The sequence below is a fragment of the Gigantopelta aegis genome, chromosome 6, assembly GCF_016097555.1.
Source record: "Gigantopelta aegis isolate Gae_Host chromosome 6, Gae_host_genome, whole genome shotgun sequence".
In the NCBI taxonomy this organism is placed as follows: Eukaryota; Metazoa; Mollusca; class Gastropoda; order Neomphalida; family Peltospiridae; genus Gigantopelta; species Gigantopelta aegis.
In genome coordinates, this window is record NC_054704.1 from 94249560 (window position 1) to 94269871 (window position 20312).

The 20312-nt window shown below is 35.8% G+C and overlaps 1 protein-coding gene across 4 annotated transcripts in view; it reads left to right on the forward strand.

Moving 5' to 3' along the window:
• LOC121375796 (spermatogenesis-associated protein 6-like) overlaps positions 1-20312 on the forward strand; it is a 33274-nt gene that overhangs the window by 4129 nt on the left and 8833 nt on the right. The window contains exons 4-12 of one of the 4 annotated variants that reach the window (XM_041503447.1): positions 755-927; positions 2473-2571; positions 2941-2990; positions 5804-5963; positions 8449-8560; positions 10823-10962; positions 14351-14423; positions 16623-16840; positions 18894-18979. In XM_041503447.1, the coding sequence (XP_041359381.1) occupies positions 755-927; positions 2473-2571; positions 2941-2990; positions 5804-5963; positions 8449-8560; positions 10823-10962; positions 14351-14423; positions 16623-16840; positions 18894-18979 (1111 nt within the window). Of the gene's footprint in view, positions 1-754; positions 928-2472; positions 2572-2940; positions 2991-5803; positions 5964-8448; positions 8561-10822; positions 10963-12663; positions 12729-14350; positions 14424-16622; positions 16841-18893; positions 19001-20312 lie in introns of all 4 variants that reach the window. The other 3 variants (XM_041503448.1, XM_041503449.1, XM_041503450.1) reach the window with 3 other exon arrangements.

Here is a 20312-nt window from a genome sequence, read left to right on the forward strand (position 1 = left end):
CAGCCCCTCTCACATCCGTGAATGCCTCAATATATTGAGCTAACATTTTGTGTATAGCATGATCATGTACTGTTACATCGATGGTGTTTTAACCATTTTCACATGAGATACAAAAATGTGTTCAACCCAGTAGGGGACATGTATTTCTTTAATAGCAGTACTCTTAGAATATTTGTTTGATAATAAATTCAACACATACATGGAATAAGAAATAGGCCACTGAGCCCACTGATGGAGATCTATCCTAGATCGACTGCTCATCCGGAGAGTACTTTACAGGTGGGCTATGTCCCACTCCATCACATTGTAGCAAAATGCATTTATTGTCCAATATGTGTTTGTATTATTTGTAAATAATGCACACCCTGACAGAGGACAGCTAAAAAGCCTTCCGATTGGCTTCTGACATTGATAGCATTTGCTACATGTATATATATATCAGGTATACACTCATTTAAGGGTTGCTAATCTCCACATCCAGGGTTAAGGCCACCGTGGTGCTAGTCAAACCTGTAAACATGTACCAGTTTAAAGTTCTCACCAGCACCATTGTTTGTGCTGGCAGCCATTTATGATATTACATGAGTGTAACAAAGCCATGAATCAGTGTTTCTCACTTTTTTAAAGACAAATACTAGTTATTTGCCCCACTTGTATTGTAATGTTTTTTATATATTCAACCTTACACAACCTTACACATGTAATCCTGAGTAACCGTATTATATTGTGAAGTGTTTTTTGTTTTGTTTGCCAGATGAGCTTGTCGTCTTTGAGCTGGTCCAGCTATCTGAATACACCGATGGAGGCGTGCGATTGGCTACATTCTCAACCAACCTGAGAGACTTTCTCTATCCCTATCCCTCGCTGGCACCAACCTACACCTCAACGTCAAGAGAAATGCTTCTGTCTCGCACCGTGGCCTTTCCTGTAAGTGGATATATACTCTTCAAAAAAAGTAGAGGAACCTGAAATATTAATGTTAATATCAACTATTAGACCGGACATATGTTTTGACCACAGACATTCTAGTATTCAGGTCTGTTTATGAACACACCGAAACACATTCCATAGTTTGTACGTGCATCATGCAGTTGCCCCGTACACATGCATGGGGTATCATTCTTGATTTTGACAATTTCCAGGAAAGTCCATTAATCACTGTGGAACATTATTTCTGTCAATCTTTTTCATTCTATTGATCATACAGTTGTTATTGTTTTGCTTTTAGTCATTTTTATTTGAATTTGCGATTTACTGATAAAAAAACCTTCAACTTTCAAATTTCACTTCTGACCTACTGTAATACTGAACTACCAATTGTAATGTCCCAATTAATTCAGTATTATCATATAACCATTCCCCACAGCTACATGTAATATACCTTACAATCTTGGCAGTTGTAAATTCTTATTAGAGTTCCCCTACTTTTTTTTAACAATATATATGCATGTGCAAGGATTACTTCACGTGTCTCTATTGTCTTAACTTACTGATGTGAAGACCGGCCTCGGTGGCGTCGTGGCAGGCCATCGGTCTACAGGCTGGTAGGTACTGGGTTCGGATCCCAGTCGAGGCATGGGATTTTTAATCGAGATACCGACTCCAAACCCTGAGTGAGTGCTCCGCAAGGCTCAATGGGTAGGTGTAAACCACTTGCACTGACCAGTGATCCATAACTGGTTCAACAAAGGCCATGGTTTGTGCTATCCTGCCTGTGGGAAGCGCAAATAAAAGATCCCTTGCTGCCTGTCGTAAAAAGAGTAGCCTATGTGGCGACAGCGGGTTTCCTCTAAAAACAGTGTCAGAATGACCATATGTTTAACGTCCAATAGCCGATGATAAGATAAAAAATCAATGTGCTCTAGCGGCGTCGTTAAATAAAACATACTTTACTTTACTGATGTGAAGTGTATACAGGCATTGTAAAAATTACAAAAAAAAATCTTTAATCTATCTTTGAAAAATTTCATGTAAATACTCTTTGCAATGCATTTATTTGCTTGAAGATGGTTAATACATATATATTGTGTTAATAAAAACATACATAAGTAGGTTTATTTATTAAATTCAGTGTAACTTATTAATTAATATGAATTTAATTTCATGTAAATCAGGGGTGCAGAAAGTAATCACCCACTCGCCAAATGCGAGTAAAAATTCTGACGGACGAGTTAAAAAATGCAACGACAAGTCCAACGGGCGATCTATCTTGTTGATTTTGTTTGCCACGTGATGTTGATCACTTACCAGGTGTTCTTAATAATGTTTTGTCAATATATTCATATATATCATTTGAAGTGAAGACACTGTATATTATAATATTATTAATAATATATTATTCTATAGACTAGTAGAAATTATTGTGGGCTAGTAAATTTTAGTTGGTTCTGGTCCAGCGGGCTAGTGACATGTTCCATTTCTGCACCCCTGTTAAATGATTTTGATTCATGTTTGTTATATTTTGTTCCTCAGGGCATCGCACCCAAGCTTGAGTTTTCAACGTCAACTGTCATTAAGGAATCGTATTCTCCTGAACTGGATGCCCTAGATGAGGCTTTAGAAGAGGAAAGGGTATTAGTATTTACTTCTAAATTTACACTTCTTCGTGTGACTGAATGCCATGAAGGGTGGAATCATTATTACTAAAGTGATTATCCTGTGCATAGATTTTGTTTGTAAAATTTCAAATACACAATGTCATGTAAATAGCTTCTTAGAAACAATGCATTTATTTATGTTTCGCAGTTTTATTTCATTCAGTGCAATCACTTTTAATTATGTTATGTGGCTACAGCAAATGAACACTGGAAATTTGTTTTTTGATGAATTAATTTAATTTATTTATGGTAGATAAATATTTTTATTAAGTATAATTATTTGTTAAATTTTTTTAATACTTTTGTATTTTTTAAAGTTTTTATTTTTATTTGCATCTTGCAGAGACTGCGGCGGTTACGGTTAAAACATGTTTGCAGTCCTAAAAGAGGAAGGTAAGCTGTGGCAAGAATTCAAGATGTCTGCCATCAATATTTTATGGAGTGTTTTGTAGTTAACAATACTAATATTGCATGTAAGCAATTCATTGTATTAACAGAACCAGAAGTAGATATTCAATGATTGATGTTTGGATTATGATGTTAAATGTTTTAAATAAATTTGTAACTGTCTTTTGTTAAGTTAATTTTAAACTAGTCGATCACATGTGCATACATGTTGATCAGAATATTTATTTGTTATTTAACTGAATATTTACTTCTTCTTTTTTTTAATGAGTGCCAAGTTTCAGTTCAAAGTTAAACAGAAGTTGTCGGTTTTTAAATCAAAATTATTACAGGCCTCAAATTTAACAAATTAGAGGGCACGGCCATTTAGCTTAGACATATCGCGTTCAAGTATGATGGTCAATTACCAAAGTCTACAACAATCACTTTTCACACCCTTGATTTGGCTTCGTACTCAATAATCTCCATTGGTGGGCCCATTGGGCTATTTCTCGTTCCAGCCAGTGCACCACGACTGGTATATCAAAGGCTGTGGTATGTGCTATCCTGTCTGTGGGATAGTACATATAAAAGATCCCTTGTTGCATTAGGAAAAATGTAGCGGGTTTCTTCTGATGACTATGAGTAAGAATGGCCAAATGTTTGACATCCAATAGCCGATGATTGATTAATCAATGTGCTCTAGTGGTGTCATTAGACAAAACAAACTTCTTCTTCATACTCGATAAATAAAATATATCCAACAGTAATATTTTGATATGATACAGGTATATTGGGCAAAAGGTACTTTTTATTTATTTCATCTTTTGAAACTTCATCTTGATCCAGAATTATGAAAAATAAAAACATACCGACTTGTAAACAGGGTTGACTGCTTGTTATAGAATTTTGACATGGGTCAAGGTTAGTAGACCAGTTTTTATGTTAATGTGGCGAAGCATTGTAATAATATGGCTAATTTTTAATTTAAATGACTTCAGTATTCCACTGACATCACTTTGTCACTTTGCATCTCCTTACAATAACTATAAACTGAATACACAATGTTTCCTTTTTAAGAACGCTGGAAAAATTCCAATACAAAATTGCTATTGAATTTTGTTTGTTTGAACATTACTAATTCACTTGAATGTGGAGAAAATCTTGTGATTAAAAAATTTAATTTGACATTACCTTTAGAAGATGTATTTTTCTCAGTATCATGCCTGGAATAGAGGAACTCATCTTATAGTTTGTAATTAAGTTAGCAAATATCAATCTGTTGTCTAGGATCAAACCTCGGTGGACCCTTTGGGTTTTTCCCATCCCAACCAGTGGTCCATGGCTGGTATATCAAAGGCAGTGATATGTGATGGTCTGTCTATGGCAGATTATATATAAAGTATCCGTTTGCTCTAATGGAAAAATGTAATGGGTTTTCTCTTAAGACTACATGTAAGAATGACCAAATAGACGATGATTAAATAATGTGCTTTTCACTGGCATTGAGGGGCGGGATGTAGTCCAGTCATTTAGCATTTGTTTGATGCACGGTCGGTCTGGAATCGATCTCTATTGGTGGACCAGTTGGGTTATTTCTCATTCCAGCCAGTGCTCCACAGCTGGTGTAACGAAGGCCGTGGTATGTACTATCCTGTCTGTGGGATGGTGCATATATAAAAGATCCCTTGATGCTAACCGAAAAGAGTAGCCCATGAAGTGGCGACTGGGTTTCCTCTCTCTATATCTGTGTGTTCCTTAACCATATGTCTGACACCATATAACCGTAAATAAAATGTGTTGAGTGCGTCGTTAAATAAAACATTTCCTTCCTTCCTTATAGTGGCATTATTAAACAAACCAAACTTTTAACTTTAACAGTCTAAGGCTTTTTCTATCTTTTTACATACATCATAGCCTGAACTCTGACCTAGCTGTACATTAGGTTTTCTTGCAACACTGTTATGAATCCACATGCAAAGTGTATTTTGTCTTGTAATAACCAAGCTTGTGTCATATTGCCAAAGGTACAGTACTAACAGCTGTAGATTGTAGTTTTCATTGTTTGTTTCTACATGTAGTTGGTTTCACTTTCTGGGTTTGTTTTTTTTGCTACAGTTTTTTTTTTAGAAATGTAATGTTATTATGTTGTAAAGCACTACCAGAATAGTCTGTATGACATTTGTTAATGGTTAAGGACATATGTGCAGGATTATACCTATATTTTGTTGTCTGGCAGACCCAAGTGCCCTTTGGCCAAAATCTGATTTTGTTCAATGTTTACTTTATAAAGTATGGGAACCATTATTTAGCTGTTACTGAAACACAATATCCAAATGTGTCAGAATGTTGAGTGGGGTCATAATCCTGCATATGTGGTACACAAATGTGTTGATGATGTATGAAAAATGTCAGCAGTTCACAAAAAGTCTGTCAAATACAAATAGAATGTACATGTAGCAAAATATCACAGTACATGTAGTTCATATTTTGTAATTTTGAGAGTGGCACAGGCAGCTTCAACTTGAGTGCACAAGTCATTCATAGCAATGTATTTATCTTTTAATAATAACAATGAAATATGATTGGATACATGTAGCTGTAATGAGCGAATTGTACATCTATAGAAAATAAAATGACAGTTCTCGTTAAGTGCTAACATTTAAAGACATACACTGTGTTCTAATAATAAATACACTGTTTAGTACTGAGCAGTTTTCTGACTCTTAAATATAATCATGAACATTCTCTAGATCATGATTACACTACATTTTACTGTGCATTGAAATTTCCTCCTGTTTCTTTTGTTTTTCTCTTCACAGGCTGTACACTGACTGCAGCTGTTTACTAACGTTAACAGAGGGGTACAGAGAACCTACCATAGCTTCTATTTCTCGTTCTAGGTCAGCATCTCTCAGCAAACGATTCGAAGATATCGACCTCACCGATTCTATCACTCGACCACCATTTGTGGTCAGGAAGGTAATAGTAATTTTAAAATTAAAACAAACTTTCCAATTTCTCCCATGATTTCAATCTGTTTTGACACTTTCGGTCAGTTTCTTCCAACTCCGTCTTCTGAGCTGTCTACACCATTGCCTACCTATCTCAACTTCCTCCAGTGGGTGCAGTCTCTGTGTATTTCCCTGCACTTACTGGCATCGTCATCCTCTGCCACTAATAAAGCTGGTCTGACCCATGGCTCTTAACTAACGAATGCCGGTAGTAGGGGAGAATAGTAGGTGGTTACATGTGCCTCTTAACGATGCCAGAAGTAACTACTGAACACTCTCCAAAGTGTCAGACTAAGCCCACAGCTAAAAGCTGACGGGGAATGACAGGTGTGTGGCACAGATAGCCACAAGAGACAAGCATTTGGAGAAAGGACTGGGGTGTAGAGGTGGACAATGAAAGAAGTTGGATGATGGCAGCTGCCAGATCGGCAGGGCATAAAATTTGAATTTTTCAGACAACCAATATGTCGTTTGTGTGGTTTTAGTGTTTACATGAATGCTTTTCTTCAGTAGTTCATATACAAATGAAAAGGTTAATGTGCAACGATATTCAAATGAGAATCTAAGATGAGCGATTTTCGTAGCATTTCTCCTATCATAAATACCAAAATATAGTTTATGTGTGCTAGGACTAAACTTAAAAGCTACCAGGCAAAAATAAAAATTATGTTTCTTTGTCCTAACCTGACCGACCCACGGATATCGACCTCTTTTGGGAAATAATTTTAATTTTTTAACCAATTTCAATTTAGTCTTAAACAAGTATACTATTGATCTGTAGATGATAGCCTATTTGCCAAACATTTTAATACCTCAATATTATATGTAACCAAAAATTATTAACGTCAGTTTCGATTCGTTGGAAATTAGAAATTCTGTAAAATGCTATTCATAGTAACGAGAACACAATTTTCCTGCGACGGTGGCACGAGATCTCGCGCACTGTGGTGCATGTCTGTAATACATGGTGAGTGCTCTTGTGACAGGCAAAATTGGTGTTAAACTAAATCAATCTAACGGTAGCTGCACAGGTACATTCGCATGAGCCATATGCCATATGAGGTTATATATTGGCATGCTTTTATAGTCACAATGTTAATATTAGTGGTCATTTTGGCCGATATTAGCAGTAGATATAGTCGCTAGAATGCCATTGCGTTTGCTATTAATAGACCCGATTCAGTCCGAAGAAGAAATGTTTTATTTAACAATGCACTCAACACATTTTATTTTCTGTTATATGGCATCAGACATATGGTTAAGGACCACCCAGATATTGAAAGAGTAAACCTGCTGTCGCCACATCATGGGCTACTCTTTTCGATTAGCAGTAAGGGATCTTTTATATGCACCATCCCACAGATAGGGTAGTAAATACCACAGCCTTTGATATATACCAGTCGTGGTGGACTGGCTGGAACGAGAAATAAGCCCACTAATGGGGATCGATCCCGCGCCTTACCACTGGGCTACGTCTTCATCGTTGCGTCCCCCACCCCCCACCCCCCACCCGCCCTCGATTCAGTCCAAAAGAAGCTATACAAGTCTTGAACTCCGATGAGAATTCGTAATCAGCCGACTTATTCCAATTGGCTTGAAATAGCGGTTAGAGAGATTTTCATGACACCCGTCTATAATTGTTTAACATATTTTATTTTCATTGGTGTCCTTAAATTTCATCAGTATTAGTGATTTCCCTAGAAATTAGGCAAGGCATGGTAGATCAAACACTTTTGGGGCATTTCCACCATTTTGGGGGCACTTTTTTTTAAATTAAAAATACACAAAATTAATTGAAATAAACATTAATGTAATTTATGTGCTTGCTTTAATAAATGAATGGCAAAAGATATAAAAGGCATATTTTATTAATTAATAATACCTTTTTGGGTGTTTTATAAATGCAATTTTAGAATTAGTTAGTGAAAAAGGCTTGTTTAATCTCGGAAGCATGGTGCTGATTAAGGCAAGATGGCGTACTATTGAGGCATGGTGCTGCACCATGATAAAACAAGTTAGGGAAAACACTAAGTATATAATATAATCTTCTAAGAAACTACCCATAAAGGTTCTGTGACGTGCTTTATACACCGAATATTGTAATATCAGGTCTGAGAATTTCAGCAAACTTCCGTAAATGTTGAACACGTTGAACGATGGAGGAAAAGCTGGTTAGAACAATTCATCGTTTATGTTGATATTGGTTTTGCAGTATCTTTCTGTAGCCTGCCTTATTTTTTCTTCAAAAAACTGATAATTTTTTTTAAAGATTTTCTGATGAACGATTACAGCTTTTGCACGAACGATCTGTTGTTTATGTTGATATTGGTTTTGCATAACCGACAGACGAATGACAAAATCGTTCATGCCAAATTTTATGCCTAGGATAGGGAAGAAATGAGATGGGTTCATTACAGTATAGTGTTACTATGTTAAAAATAATTCTGTTTTAGCTTGATAAAGATCTGATTGGTCGGATTCCCGGTGGTCCTGCAGAAAAGAATGCCCGCATGAAGAAGAGGAGGAGTTACAGCCTCAGCCGATCACCCAGTCGGACCAGTCTAGGTAGATTTTGCTCTTCAGTTATATCACATATCTCACAATGTAATAGGAACTGATTGAAACAATGTGCTGAGGTGTTGTGTCACTGGGCTGTAATTCTGTTCATTACAGCACACATTACTGTAAGCAATGAAGGATTTGACCTATAGTCCTTCCCAGCACCAAGAACATCGTAAATTTGTAAATAATTTCAGTTTGATTTGACATAAGAAGAAAAATAAACATGTTTTGGAAAAAAACACCCCAAAATCCCAACTATTTATATGTGCAATTTGAAAAACAATCAGTTAAAAATGAATAAAATGATAGTACATGTACATACAATTGTAAGAAAACACTTTTCATTGATGGGAAGGACTATTACATGTATGTAGACATGTAAAGGGTTTTAATGAAAGCACATAGAGTTATAAATAAACACAACTTTTTTGCCTATTGTTGGTGAACAAATCTTAGATACATTGTTGTTTGGTTTGGTCAAATAAAGTTCTGACATTGAGGCTAATATGCCATCTGATAAGTTAAAACACAACATAATGAGTGTTGTTTTTAAACATTGTAGGAATATATGCCTTTCATGTAGCTATATAATTATAAATTACAGCTTAAAATGACACACCCTAGTTACGTTTATTTGTTAAACATTACAGCGTTGTTTTTTGCTATTAAAACCCATTTTTCACAAATAAAATTGCACTTTACTTACATTTTATTTAGAATACACATTTCCATTCACCTGAAGTGCTTTTTGGTAATCCTGATGTTTGTAAAACCACGAAATGCATTTTTTGCATTTTTTCACAAGACGTGTTGTCGAGAAAAAAACGTTAAGCAAGCGAGGTCCAATCTATTTTTAGAGGGGATATTTCCATTTCAGTGTCACAGACGTTGGTATATCACGTGGCCGTTATCATTTTGGTTCGGTTTGTTTTCTCGTGCACGGTTCGTGCAATCAACATCCGATTTGTTGTTGTTCATTTGTGAGATTTTTCTTCACAGTTCGTGAACATTTTCAGTAACAATAAAGTTCAGACAAGTAAGTGTCTCAATACAAAACGTTACAAACCCTTAAAACCAATAATTTTGATAAGTCTTACGATATTTGGAGAGGGGATACAACCAGGACAGAACAGTTGGAACATGTCCAGGAGAGGTGAAACGAACGCACTCCAAGTCTGTGAAATTTGTCGTGATGTAGGCATTGTTGTGCTTCTACCGGTGACATCAGAATACTAACTTTCAAAATTATTTCAAGCAATTGGGACATGGGACATCAATATAAAACCTGCTTTTTCACTCGATTTGATAAAAACGTGATCTAAGTGTGTTACAGGTTTGTAGATTAACCAAATTATAATTTATTTTTGCTTGATGGAACTAGGGTGTGGGGCTTTAAGCTCTGCATCTAATTATCAAATTTCAAACAGTTTAAATTTGTACGATTTACTTACTAGAAAAGGTTAATTACTTAAAATACCATTGTGTATGAATTCCAGTTTGCAACTTTGCCGGGCTTGCCCATAGATGGTCACATGTGTATACCAACAGCCATGGTATGCGTTTTTCTGTCTGTGGGAATGCAAATACAATGATATCACTTGTTGCTATTGCGTACAAGTAGCCTACATGTGTGTGATCGTAGCAGGTTTCTTGTTTTCAGCTGATGAAATCATTAATACATGTAGGTCTTAGACGTCATTCCGGGGGGGGGGATTTAGCTCAGTCAGTTGAGTGCTCGCTTGAGGTGCTTGCATCGCAGGATCAAACCACCTCTGTGGACCCATTCAAGTTATTGGGGGTTTTCTCGTTCCAGCCAGTGCACCACAGCTGGTCAAATGCTATGGTATGTGCTTTCCTGTCTATGGGAAAGTGCATATAAAAGATCCCTTGCTGCATTAGGAAAAATGTGGCGGGTTTCCTCTTATAACTACATGTCAGAATTACCAAATGGTTGATATCCAGTAGTCAATGATTAATAAATCAATGTGCTCTAGTGGTGTCGTTAAACAAAACAAACTTTTCAAGACACCATGCCATAATTTAGAATGTGCTATGCAGGGTCTTATTAAATAAGTGGCAAGTGTCTGTTCCTTTACTCTAAGAATTGTACTGTTTTAACTACATCTTACCAGAATGCTGTTACATTTTCAAACTTTCACTCACTTATTTACTACATTTTGTAACTTATTTTGATTTACAGTTAATGCTAAAAGTATAGTTTTATATAAAAACTCTTTGTCTCTCTTTCTTTTTCTTTGCTATTAGCCAACTTTTGTGAGTATGTAGCTAAATCTCCCGACAAAAGCTGTATGGTTTGTGAGGCCTATGAGCGCCACATGGGACGGCCATACTGGGGTCACGGCCGTAACTTCCATCCGACGGGTCTCTATTGTGAGGAGTGCTGGGTAGGAACATCGAGGCATGATCGTTATTTCAACATGATCGTTATTTCAACTTGATCGATTTTAGTCGAATGCTGTGCCTTTGCATGCAGACTTGGGTAGCTTCGGGCGTGGATCCAGGGTGGGGGTTCGAGGGGGTCTGGACCCACCCTTTTAATGAATTAAAAAAAAAAGATTCCACTTATTTTATAGTGGATACACCACTAATATAAAACTTCTGTTTCAGTACTTGTATGTAGACACACACACACCCCTGAAAACAATTGTGGATCTGCGCCTGAGATTGCTGCATGCATTGTAAATGTTTACTGCATGCACATGCACAATAACCTATTGTCGTACCGGTAAAATCAAATAATTATATCAACCAAACTCCATTAGTTGAGTCTCCTAGCTTCATCTGGACAAATAGGTTTCATTATACTAGTACAGTTACCATTCATCCAGTGTATATTTCTTGTGGAATTCCTGACTTCCTGACAGTTGAAATGGAGATGTGTTGTGCATTTAGTTCTACTGTACTGTACTGTACTGTACTGCACTGTGTGTGTGCATTTTCAAAGCATTAGATCTCTTCCACAACCACCATGTCCCAGAAAAGTGAAACTCTAATCCTGTGATCTCTTCAATTACAATGACTTAAGATAAAGTGGGGAATGCTTTTGCTTAAAATAGGTAGCTTAGTAATGGAACCACATCTCATCTTGCTGCGTCAAGAATTCCACTGAAATGTTATGTTGTATGATCACTGAATACGTATGCATCACAAAAACAGAAATTATTAGAACATTAAATTTCTTTTATTTAAATAGTCATTTATTTCAAAAGGCTATCAATCAAAGTCGTCATTTCATGGTTGTTGCCTGATTACTAATTACATTGTTTGACTTTTCTTTTTTCTTTTTTTTAAAATACTTGTTTGGTTTCTTTTGCTGTTTATTTGTTTTGTTTTCTTTTTATTCCATTCTGTTTGTTTAGCAGGCATCAAAGCCTCTGGCCTCAATCAATGGATAGACCTTAACACGAACAATGACTGCTATTTGTCAATATTAAAAACAAAGTGTAGTAAAAGGATTAACAAATTAAAGGATTAGTTACTTATTCTAAATATGCCACATGAATGTATCATATCCAACTTACTGATTGACATTTTTAGCCTTATAATAATCTATTTGCCCCCATTTTTGTTTTGTCAATCATAAAGTAATATTAAAAACAAATGTTCATGAGATAGCATGCCCCAAAACCCTCCAAACAATCATGCAGCTTTTGGCTACTTGCTCTTGTTCTACACTAAAAATTATTTCAACAGAGTTCTGATATTATTGGCAAACCTTTTATCACTGCTAAACACTAGCTAGTTCCTCGGCCAAGTGCAGGTGTATACTCAACAAAATTAAGGGTCAGTAAATATTTTCAGCATACAAGTACTTCTGGTATAAAATAAATATCTCGTTTGTGGTTTTTCAAAGTGTACAAACATTGCATTATTGTTGATTGTTAATAATAATAACATTTTTCAGTTAATCTAAGCAGCATTTAAAAATCTGTTCTATGATCAAAACTTGCTAACATATTTAACACTAACAAAAACTGTCCAAAATCTCTCTACAGGCCCTTAGTTTATTTTGTTGAGTACAGATGTACTGAGTGTTTATGAAGTTATAGTGCATGCTGCATGTTGCTACCCTTTCTGTTTTGTAGGAAGCTACAGCGACTATGATTACACAGACTACCCCAGTCTGAGACACAGGTACCTCCTGAGTAAGGTAATCTAGCTACCAAACGAGCATTTTTACATTCAGTGTAGCGTACATCTCATTTAAAATGTATTAATACTTAATACCATCATGTTGGGCAGGACGTATAGCCCAGTGGTAAAGGGCGAGGTTGGTTGAGGTTCATTCCCATCGGTGGGCCCATTGGGTTATTTCTCGTTCTAGCCAGTGCACCATGATTGGTATATCAAAGGCTGTGGTATGTGCTATCCTGTCTGTGGGATGGTGCATATAAAAGATCTCTTGCCACTAATGGAAAAATGTAGCGGGTTTCCTTTCTAAGACTGTCAAAATTACCAAATGTTTGACATCCAATAGCCAATGTTTAATAAATCAATGTGCTCTAGTGGTGTCGTTAAGCAAAACAAACTAAACTACATGTAATACCATGATGGTGTAAAAAACCCATTATTCAGTTGTTTAAATTTGAAATGTAAGTACATTTTCCCATTCAGGGTCTATCGTTTTAGGACCGCCTTTAAATTGCAATTTAAAAAACAAAATTTAAACAGAAGGGGTGGTTTATGATTAATGTTGTGTTTTGTATATTATGCATTTCACTTTCAATATAAGCTGCATCAGTGATTGTGCTTTGTTGTCTTCAAACATTACACTTATTGCAGTTGTTTGTTCCATTTGTATGCTGTGGGTATTTGTTTATTACGTTTTGCTACATCTAATGCATTGTATCAACATTATATTGTATAATAGTTGTTATTGTTACACCTAGCTGTGATGCCATTAACAATAGAATCAGCTGGTGGAAATTAAATTAAAGCCGGATCTTTCTGTCGGTTCCAGAATTAAGTTGATACTAAACCTCAGAAACACTTGATTTCATTGGTTTATCTTAGATATTGATGTATTATTATTAAACATGCAGGAAGCATTTATTTTTTAATTATCTGCGTTCCTGCCTATTAATGACATCACTGCATAGCTGTAAAAGTATTATGTGTTAATTGTGTATAAAACTTACAGGAATTAATTAAGTTGTAGTCTGTCATGTGTAAGCCTTATAATATTCAGAAATACTAAAGGATGTTTATGTTGCATGAATTGTTGATGACTAGCATCTTGCAAGACTCGCCCCGTGCCTAATTACTCAAGTACTCGTGTAGACCCTAACTAGCATGCACATGAAATAAACTAATGTCCAGTCTGTATATTTTATTTTTATCTTTAATATGTCATTAATACATTTATTGTCACATAGCTTAAACATTTAATTCTTAGACTAGTATTATTTTTAGAAAAGAGTTTAAAACAAATAAAACAAATTAATGTTTATTTTTATTTGTTTTATACTGTGATATATAAATTTAATAGGACAAATTACAGCTCAATTTGGAGTGTTATACATCCATTGTTTATACATACATGTGTACATGTCTATATAATATTATGTCCTGAATTTTTTTACAAATTCCAGTCATGAACACTGAGGTGTAATAATTAATATAGTTCCATAAAATATATATATAATGTACATCATCATGTAACTCAATATTTTTAAAATATCAAATGAGTATAAGATTTCTAACTACAGTCTTTTATTTTGTAGTTTTTTGTAATCATGCCGTTTTTCTTAATATCATTAATCATTTGTTCAGGTTTACCGGGATCCATATGATGACCCACTGCCAGTTTACCGCTCAAAATATCTACTGGATGATGATGATGATGGTAGGTAGTAAAATCTCATTTATTAAATAACCACAAAGAAAATAACCATTCATTAACTGGACATTATTTTCTGTTTAATGGAATTATTGTGCTTATACAAATGAATGAAAATACTGACATTCTGAGAGTAAAACCAAACCGAACGACAAGTAAATGAGCAAGGAGTAGGATTCTCTGTGAGAAACGTAGGTGGCTGTATCCACTGAGAGAGCAGACATGTCTAATTGTTAGCATGAGATGTAGGCGTCGGTGGTGGTATCGTTTGCCACTGAACGTCACTGGCAGCAGCTTCCTAAAGTGGCTAGATATAGCTCAGTGGTAAAACACTCACCTGATGCACGGTAGGTCTAGGATCGATCAGTAGGTCTAGGATCGATTGGTAGGCCCACTGGTCTATTTCTAGTTCCACCCAGTGATCCACAACTGGTATAACAAAGGTTGTTTGTATGTACTGTCCTATCTATGGGATGTTGCATACATGTATATAAAAGATCTGTTGCTGCTGACTGGAAAAAAAATAACGAGCTTTTCTCGGCCTACTAAAATCAAAACCTATATGTAGCTCTCTACCTTTCACATTTGAATGACCATCAAAATTGCGCCAAATTTCCTTCATTAAAATGTGCACCATTTCTCTTTGGCTTAATCCTACGGGACATTCCAAATTACATAGCACCATATTACCTCCCGCCTGTTACCAACCTCGATTGGACTGCTGGTGCTCCCTTGCACCTGCCAGTGCAGGCGGTCCCTTCTTCAACCCCTATCCTTTCCTGTCCTGGACAGGCGTGTGCTACAACAGCTTGCTCTGAATGTGCACGTTAACTCCTTTGGTATTGGTATTGGTATTGACTGGAAAGAATAGCATCATCAGGTTTCCTGTCTTATTATCTGTGTGATGCCACATATCTGTCAATAAATCATTCTCTGCTGAACACTGATGTTTAATTATTTGTTCAAGATAGACTTATTATATAACAAAAGAGAAGTTTACTTAAGGCCAAGTAAAAAAAAAAGTTTGGTTCCTGTTACATGCCAAAAAAAATTAGGGTAGGTAGGTAAGGAAAACCTTTTATTTAAAATTTTTTATTTCTCCCCATTTTTAAGCTATTAATATTTGCTGAATAGTACTCCAGATAAATATTTTCAAAGCTCTTTTCTTTGTGTTACAGTGCAATTGACAATACATACTCTAATCAGAATGATTAATTATTTTCTAGACATAAAACCCCCCATGTCTGAACCTAGTCCAACCACAATCGGTAATGTAAACACCAGCCAAGTCTAATACTACACTGTAAGGTTATAAAATACAATGACACTAAAATAACACTAATTTGTTCATTGGAAAAAAGTTTAATATCAAATCTGACAACCGTAATTAAAATGTAAAGTTTGAATGAATCAGTGGAGGTGAGTATGAGAATACAGGTATATTATAGGTTTATACATTTCACAATATTATATTCTGCTAAGCTCGGTGTTCCTGGCTCCTGATAATATATTACTATCTATAATAACATAGTCTCGTTGATTTTGGCTTGCCATAAGGATATCAAACGTATTTTTGACATGGGTGACTGGAGGTATATCATGGTGTTCATCAGTTGTGGAAGAAAAGTTTATGTATTTAATACAGAAACGCTCGGCCAGCTGGCCAACAGTGACGTTCGAATCATCCAGAACGATATCGTGATCATTTACGTCTGCTGTACAGCTGGCTTCAAATCTGACACCGGGAGGGAGAATGCATGAAAATAATTTAGAGAATGTTGTTTTATTTGAAATGGACTTAAATATCACCTGTTTTGAATGTGCACATTTTTAAAATTCTACTTTGTACATGGAACTGGAAGACTCCATTGGCTTACATCGCAACTTGTTCTCAGATTCATTCGGAACTGCTTGAAACTTGTGAATCAGCCAAATGGCTCTCAATATTGGAAGCTTTTCATTTTCTGCAGTTGTTGTATTTAGAGTTGACGAAAATTAGGATTGATTTTAATGGATTATTAAATAAAACTGGTAAAAAAAAAAAAAAAAAAAAAAAAAGGTAAAAAAAAACATTTGGGTCAGCACCAAAAATCTAGGGACAGTCAGGTATCCAGAACCAAACAGCTTGTTTTACTACGCCTAATCCACATATATATTTGTTTTTCATCTTGTAAAGCAGTTGTATTGTTGTTGTTTTTTACGTAGACGCAGAGGTTGCAGAACTGACATCTCAGCGTCGACGTAATGACATCATGCCAGTGCGACCGCGATCGGTGAGCCCGTTCCTGTACCGGTCTAGCTACAGTAGCCGATTCAACCGTCCGAGCTCACCCTACACTTCTTACTCTCCGTCTACCTCATCGCTCACCAAACACCGGTCCATGGAGAGGCTGGACAGACTCTCGCCAGTCGACGTCACACCAGTAAGAATGACACTTTGTCCACACATTCTCATTCCAACAGGTGCACCACAACTGGATAAAGGCCGTATATGCTGTCCTGTCTGTGGGAAAGTGCATATTAAAGATCCCTTGCTGCATTAGGAACAATGTAGCGGCTTTCGTCTGATGACTATGAGTCAGAATGACCAAACGCTTGACATCCAATAGCCGATGATTAATTAATCAATGTGCTCTAGTGGTGTCGTTAAACAAAACAAACTTTAACTGTCCACACAGGGCAGATTGTACAAAGTTTGATGGTGCCTTTTCAACACAGGTGTTTAAAGTGACAGATCATAGTTTTTAAACACTACAACATATTTCTCACTTTTAAAGTGTTTTTTATAATTTCAAATTAGAAGTACTTACATTTTATTATTTACAATATTAATTTTCATACACCTGAAGTGGTTCTGGACATCCAGGTTTCGCAATATCCAAAAATGCATTTTTCATAATTCTAAAAACGCACGTTCGACTGAGGAGTAATGATTATTGAGACCAGCTCTAGTTATTTTTAGACACTATTTCCCCATTTAGACTTAAAACATTTTAACTTCTCTCTATTACCGTATTTTCCCGTGTATTATGCGCACTTTTTTTCCAGAAAATACAGGTTAAAAATGGGGGTGCACACTATACATAGCAATAGAACAAATATCTTTTAAAAATGTCCAGCGATCACCCATTAAAAATCACCGATCGGTAGTTTACGGTACTTTACAGGTTGACAGTGTTCATTACAACGAAACGCCAAAACTCTCTTAAAAATCGCTTTTCACTTGTGATGGTTGTAATAAATGCAAAATAAATCTACAAAAGTATCCATACCTCGCCAAAAAGTGCACAAAAATGACAAAACTGGACCGTAAATATTTTTAATTTCCATGAGATTTAATTCGGCCATTTCCGGCAAACCGGAAATATACCACACTATTATAAATTTAGAAATCTCGCGCATTCACGTTAGCCACGAGAACGAAATGTAATATGCTATATTTTTGTTTTCATATATTTATTAGTCATTTACAGTGTATGGGGTATTTAACTTTGTTTTGATTTATGCACGTGTGACTCTGTGACATGTAATTACACAAGTACTAGCCTTTGTTTAATGTGACATGTAGGTCTATGTACTCAAATACCTAACTTAAGTTTTGTTTCTTGGTTTCTTGAATATACCGCTTCTTTCGCTTTTCGTTAATTTTGGTGACGGGGGGGAAAGCGGTACATCTTGCATTCACTGTCAATTTTGTGGTTTAAAAAAACGGTGCGCATTATATTGTGGTTCATGTTTTTTTTCTTGGAATAAACGTTCAAAGTGGGGGGTGCGCATTATACACCGGTGCGCATAATACATGGGAAAATACGGTACAACTTTTTATATTATTTATGAATGCAGTTGTAATTTAAATTTAATATCATTTCTTTATATGTTTTCTGACTAAGAACATGTTAAACATTGGGGTAAACTATATTATTGAATAATTTAAAGGTTAGCCCTGCTATGCTGCAATCACATTTATCCATATTTTTTGCATCTGAACACGTCCGTTTTTCTTCTTATTTCGATTGTACATGTATTGAAATCATTAGGGGTGAAGAGACCTGTCTGCCCCCACTTCCACACATTTATTCTCTGACAGACAATGGATAACTTATGTGGGAGCAGGTGTGGATGAAAACCCCTCAGATAAATCTGACTGCGGCTTGAAACTCACTCTGGGTGGAAGTCAATGCCATGGATGCAACTGTCACTCAGTTCCTACCAACCTTAAGGTTGATTACTTGACCACTACACCATCAAGACCAGTTAACAACTGGCTTTTGCAGAATGACAACCCCTTCAGTTGCCAACGGCAATCGGCAATGCCATGGAGATTGCTTTGGGTTTTTAATTCTCTGCAGCACTTTTATGTTGTGGACTATATTCAATTCTGTTTTTCATGGCATGATTTCTGCCATGGACATTTCCTTAATTGCAGGGGTTGGAATGATATATATTGATGTCATATGTTGTTAATTGTTGTTCCAGTTCCTGCCAAGACGTTCTCCGTACAGCTATACCCGTGACTCGTTAGACGACCTGGAGAGGGAGACAGTGCTAGCACGGTCGCGGAGGTACTTGTGGTGAATCAACAGGTTCTTGTTGTTTGTTCTTTCATTTACATTCTAACACTGTACTAACCGTTTGGGATCTTCTTTATTAGTCCCCTACCCTACTACAGGTTTCGTCTCCATCCGTCTTTCGTTTGACACCCAGTAGCCGATGTATTTTTCGTGCTGGGGTGTTTGAAAACATCTATTCTATTCTATTCCATCCATCAAACTGTCCTACATATGGTTTTCTTGACCTTCTTTTCACAGTGCCTCAAGATATTGAGATAAAAAAAATTATATAGCTTTATCATGTACTATTACAGATCAAATTTGACTTTCATGGCAATTTCACGACTGGTAAATCAAAGGTTGTGGTATGTACTATCCTGTATTGGATGGTGCATACACATGTATAAAAGATCCCTACTAATGGAAAAATGTGGGTTTCATCTATAAGTTTACCAAATGTTTGACATCCAATAGCTGACAATTAATAAATCAATGTGCTCTAGTGGTGTCGTTAAACAAAACAAACTTTCTTTCTCCCCCTCATAAGAAATGTTTATTTATCAAAAAAAACTTCATGGCAATTTATTAATTTTTGACAGAGTTATGGCCCTTGAACTTAGGAGATAACAAAAATGCTTGTTTACCCTAACATTTAAGGGGTTTAATGGAGCTTGTGGATGCTACTTTGTAAATTGGACATTATTTTAGTTCCATAGAGATGCACAGCGATAAATGTAAATTAAGTAGGAACACATGACTATTCCTTTTACAATATCTTGAGCCTTGAAGATCCTGGTGAATCTTTTTGTTTAAATGAGTCATCAGTGGTACATGAGGAGGTAAGCATTTTGATTAACAAACTAAAGCAGTTGGGTTCTTTTAATTTAAAAAAAAATGTTTCTTTGATTGGTTTTATAAGACGTTACAGAGATATTCCCTTTATTTGGTTTACATTGTTGCATTTTTTGTTTTTGTTTTTCTGGCTTTTTTTTTTCTTCTGTTTGAAGATATGCCACTGCATGTGTTTCAAGAGTTTGCCTTCAAACTTAATATTTTATATTGTATTTACAAACATTTGCACGCATTGTTTCTGAGTTAGACTTGACACTAATCCAGGCATGCTATTGTTACATGTAGTTCTATCAAAAGCTCTGAAATAGGTTACTGATAAAACCAAATGTATTCTTGTGTATCCCCAAACCTGAAAAATGGTTTGCCCATACAATTTTACAATGCCTTTTATTGTCTTGTTCCTCATTTTTAAAAAAAAATTTGGATAAAATTTGATAATGAAATATTCACATTCATCTTAAAGCGGCGGTATCCGGAATATTTTTATTATTTA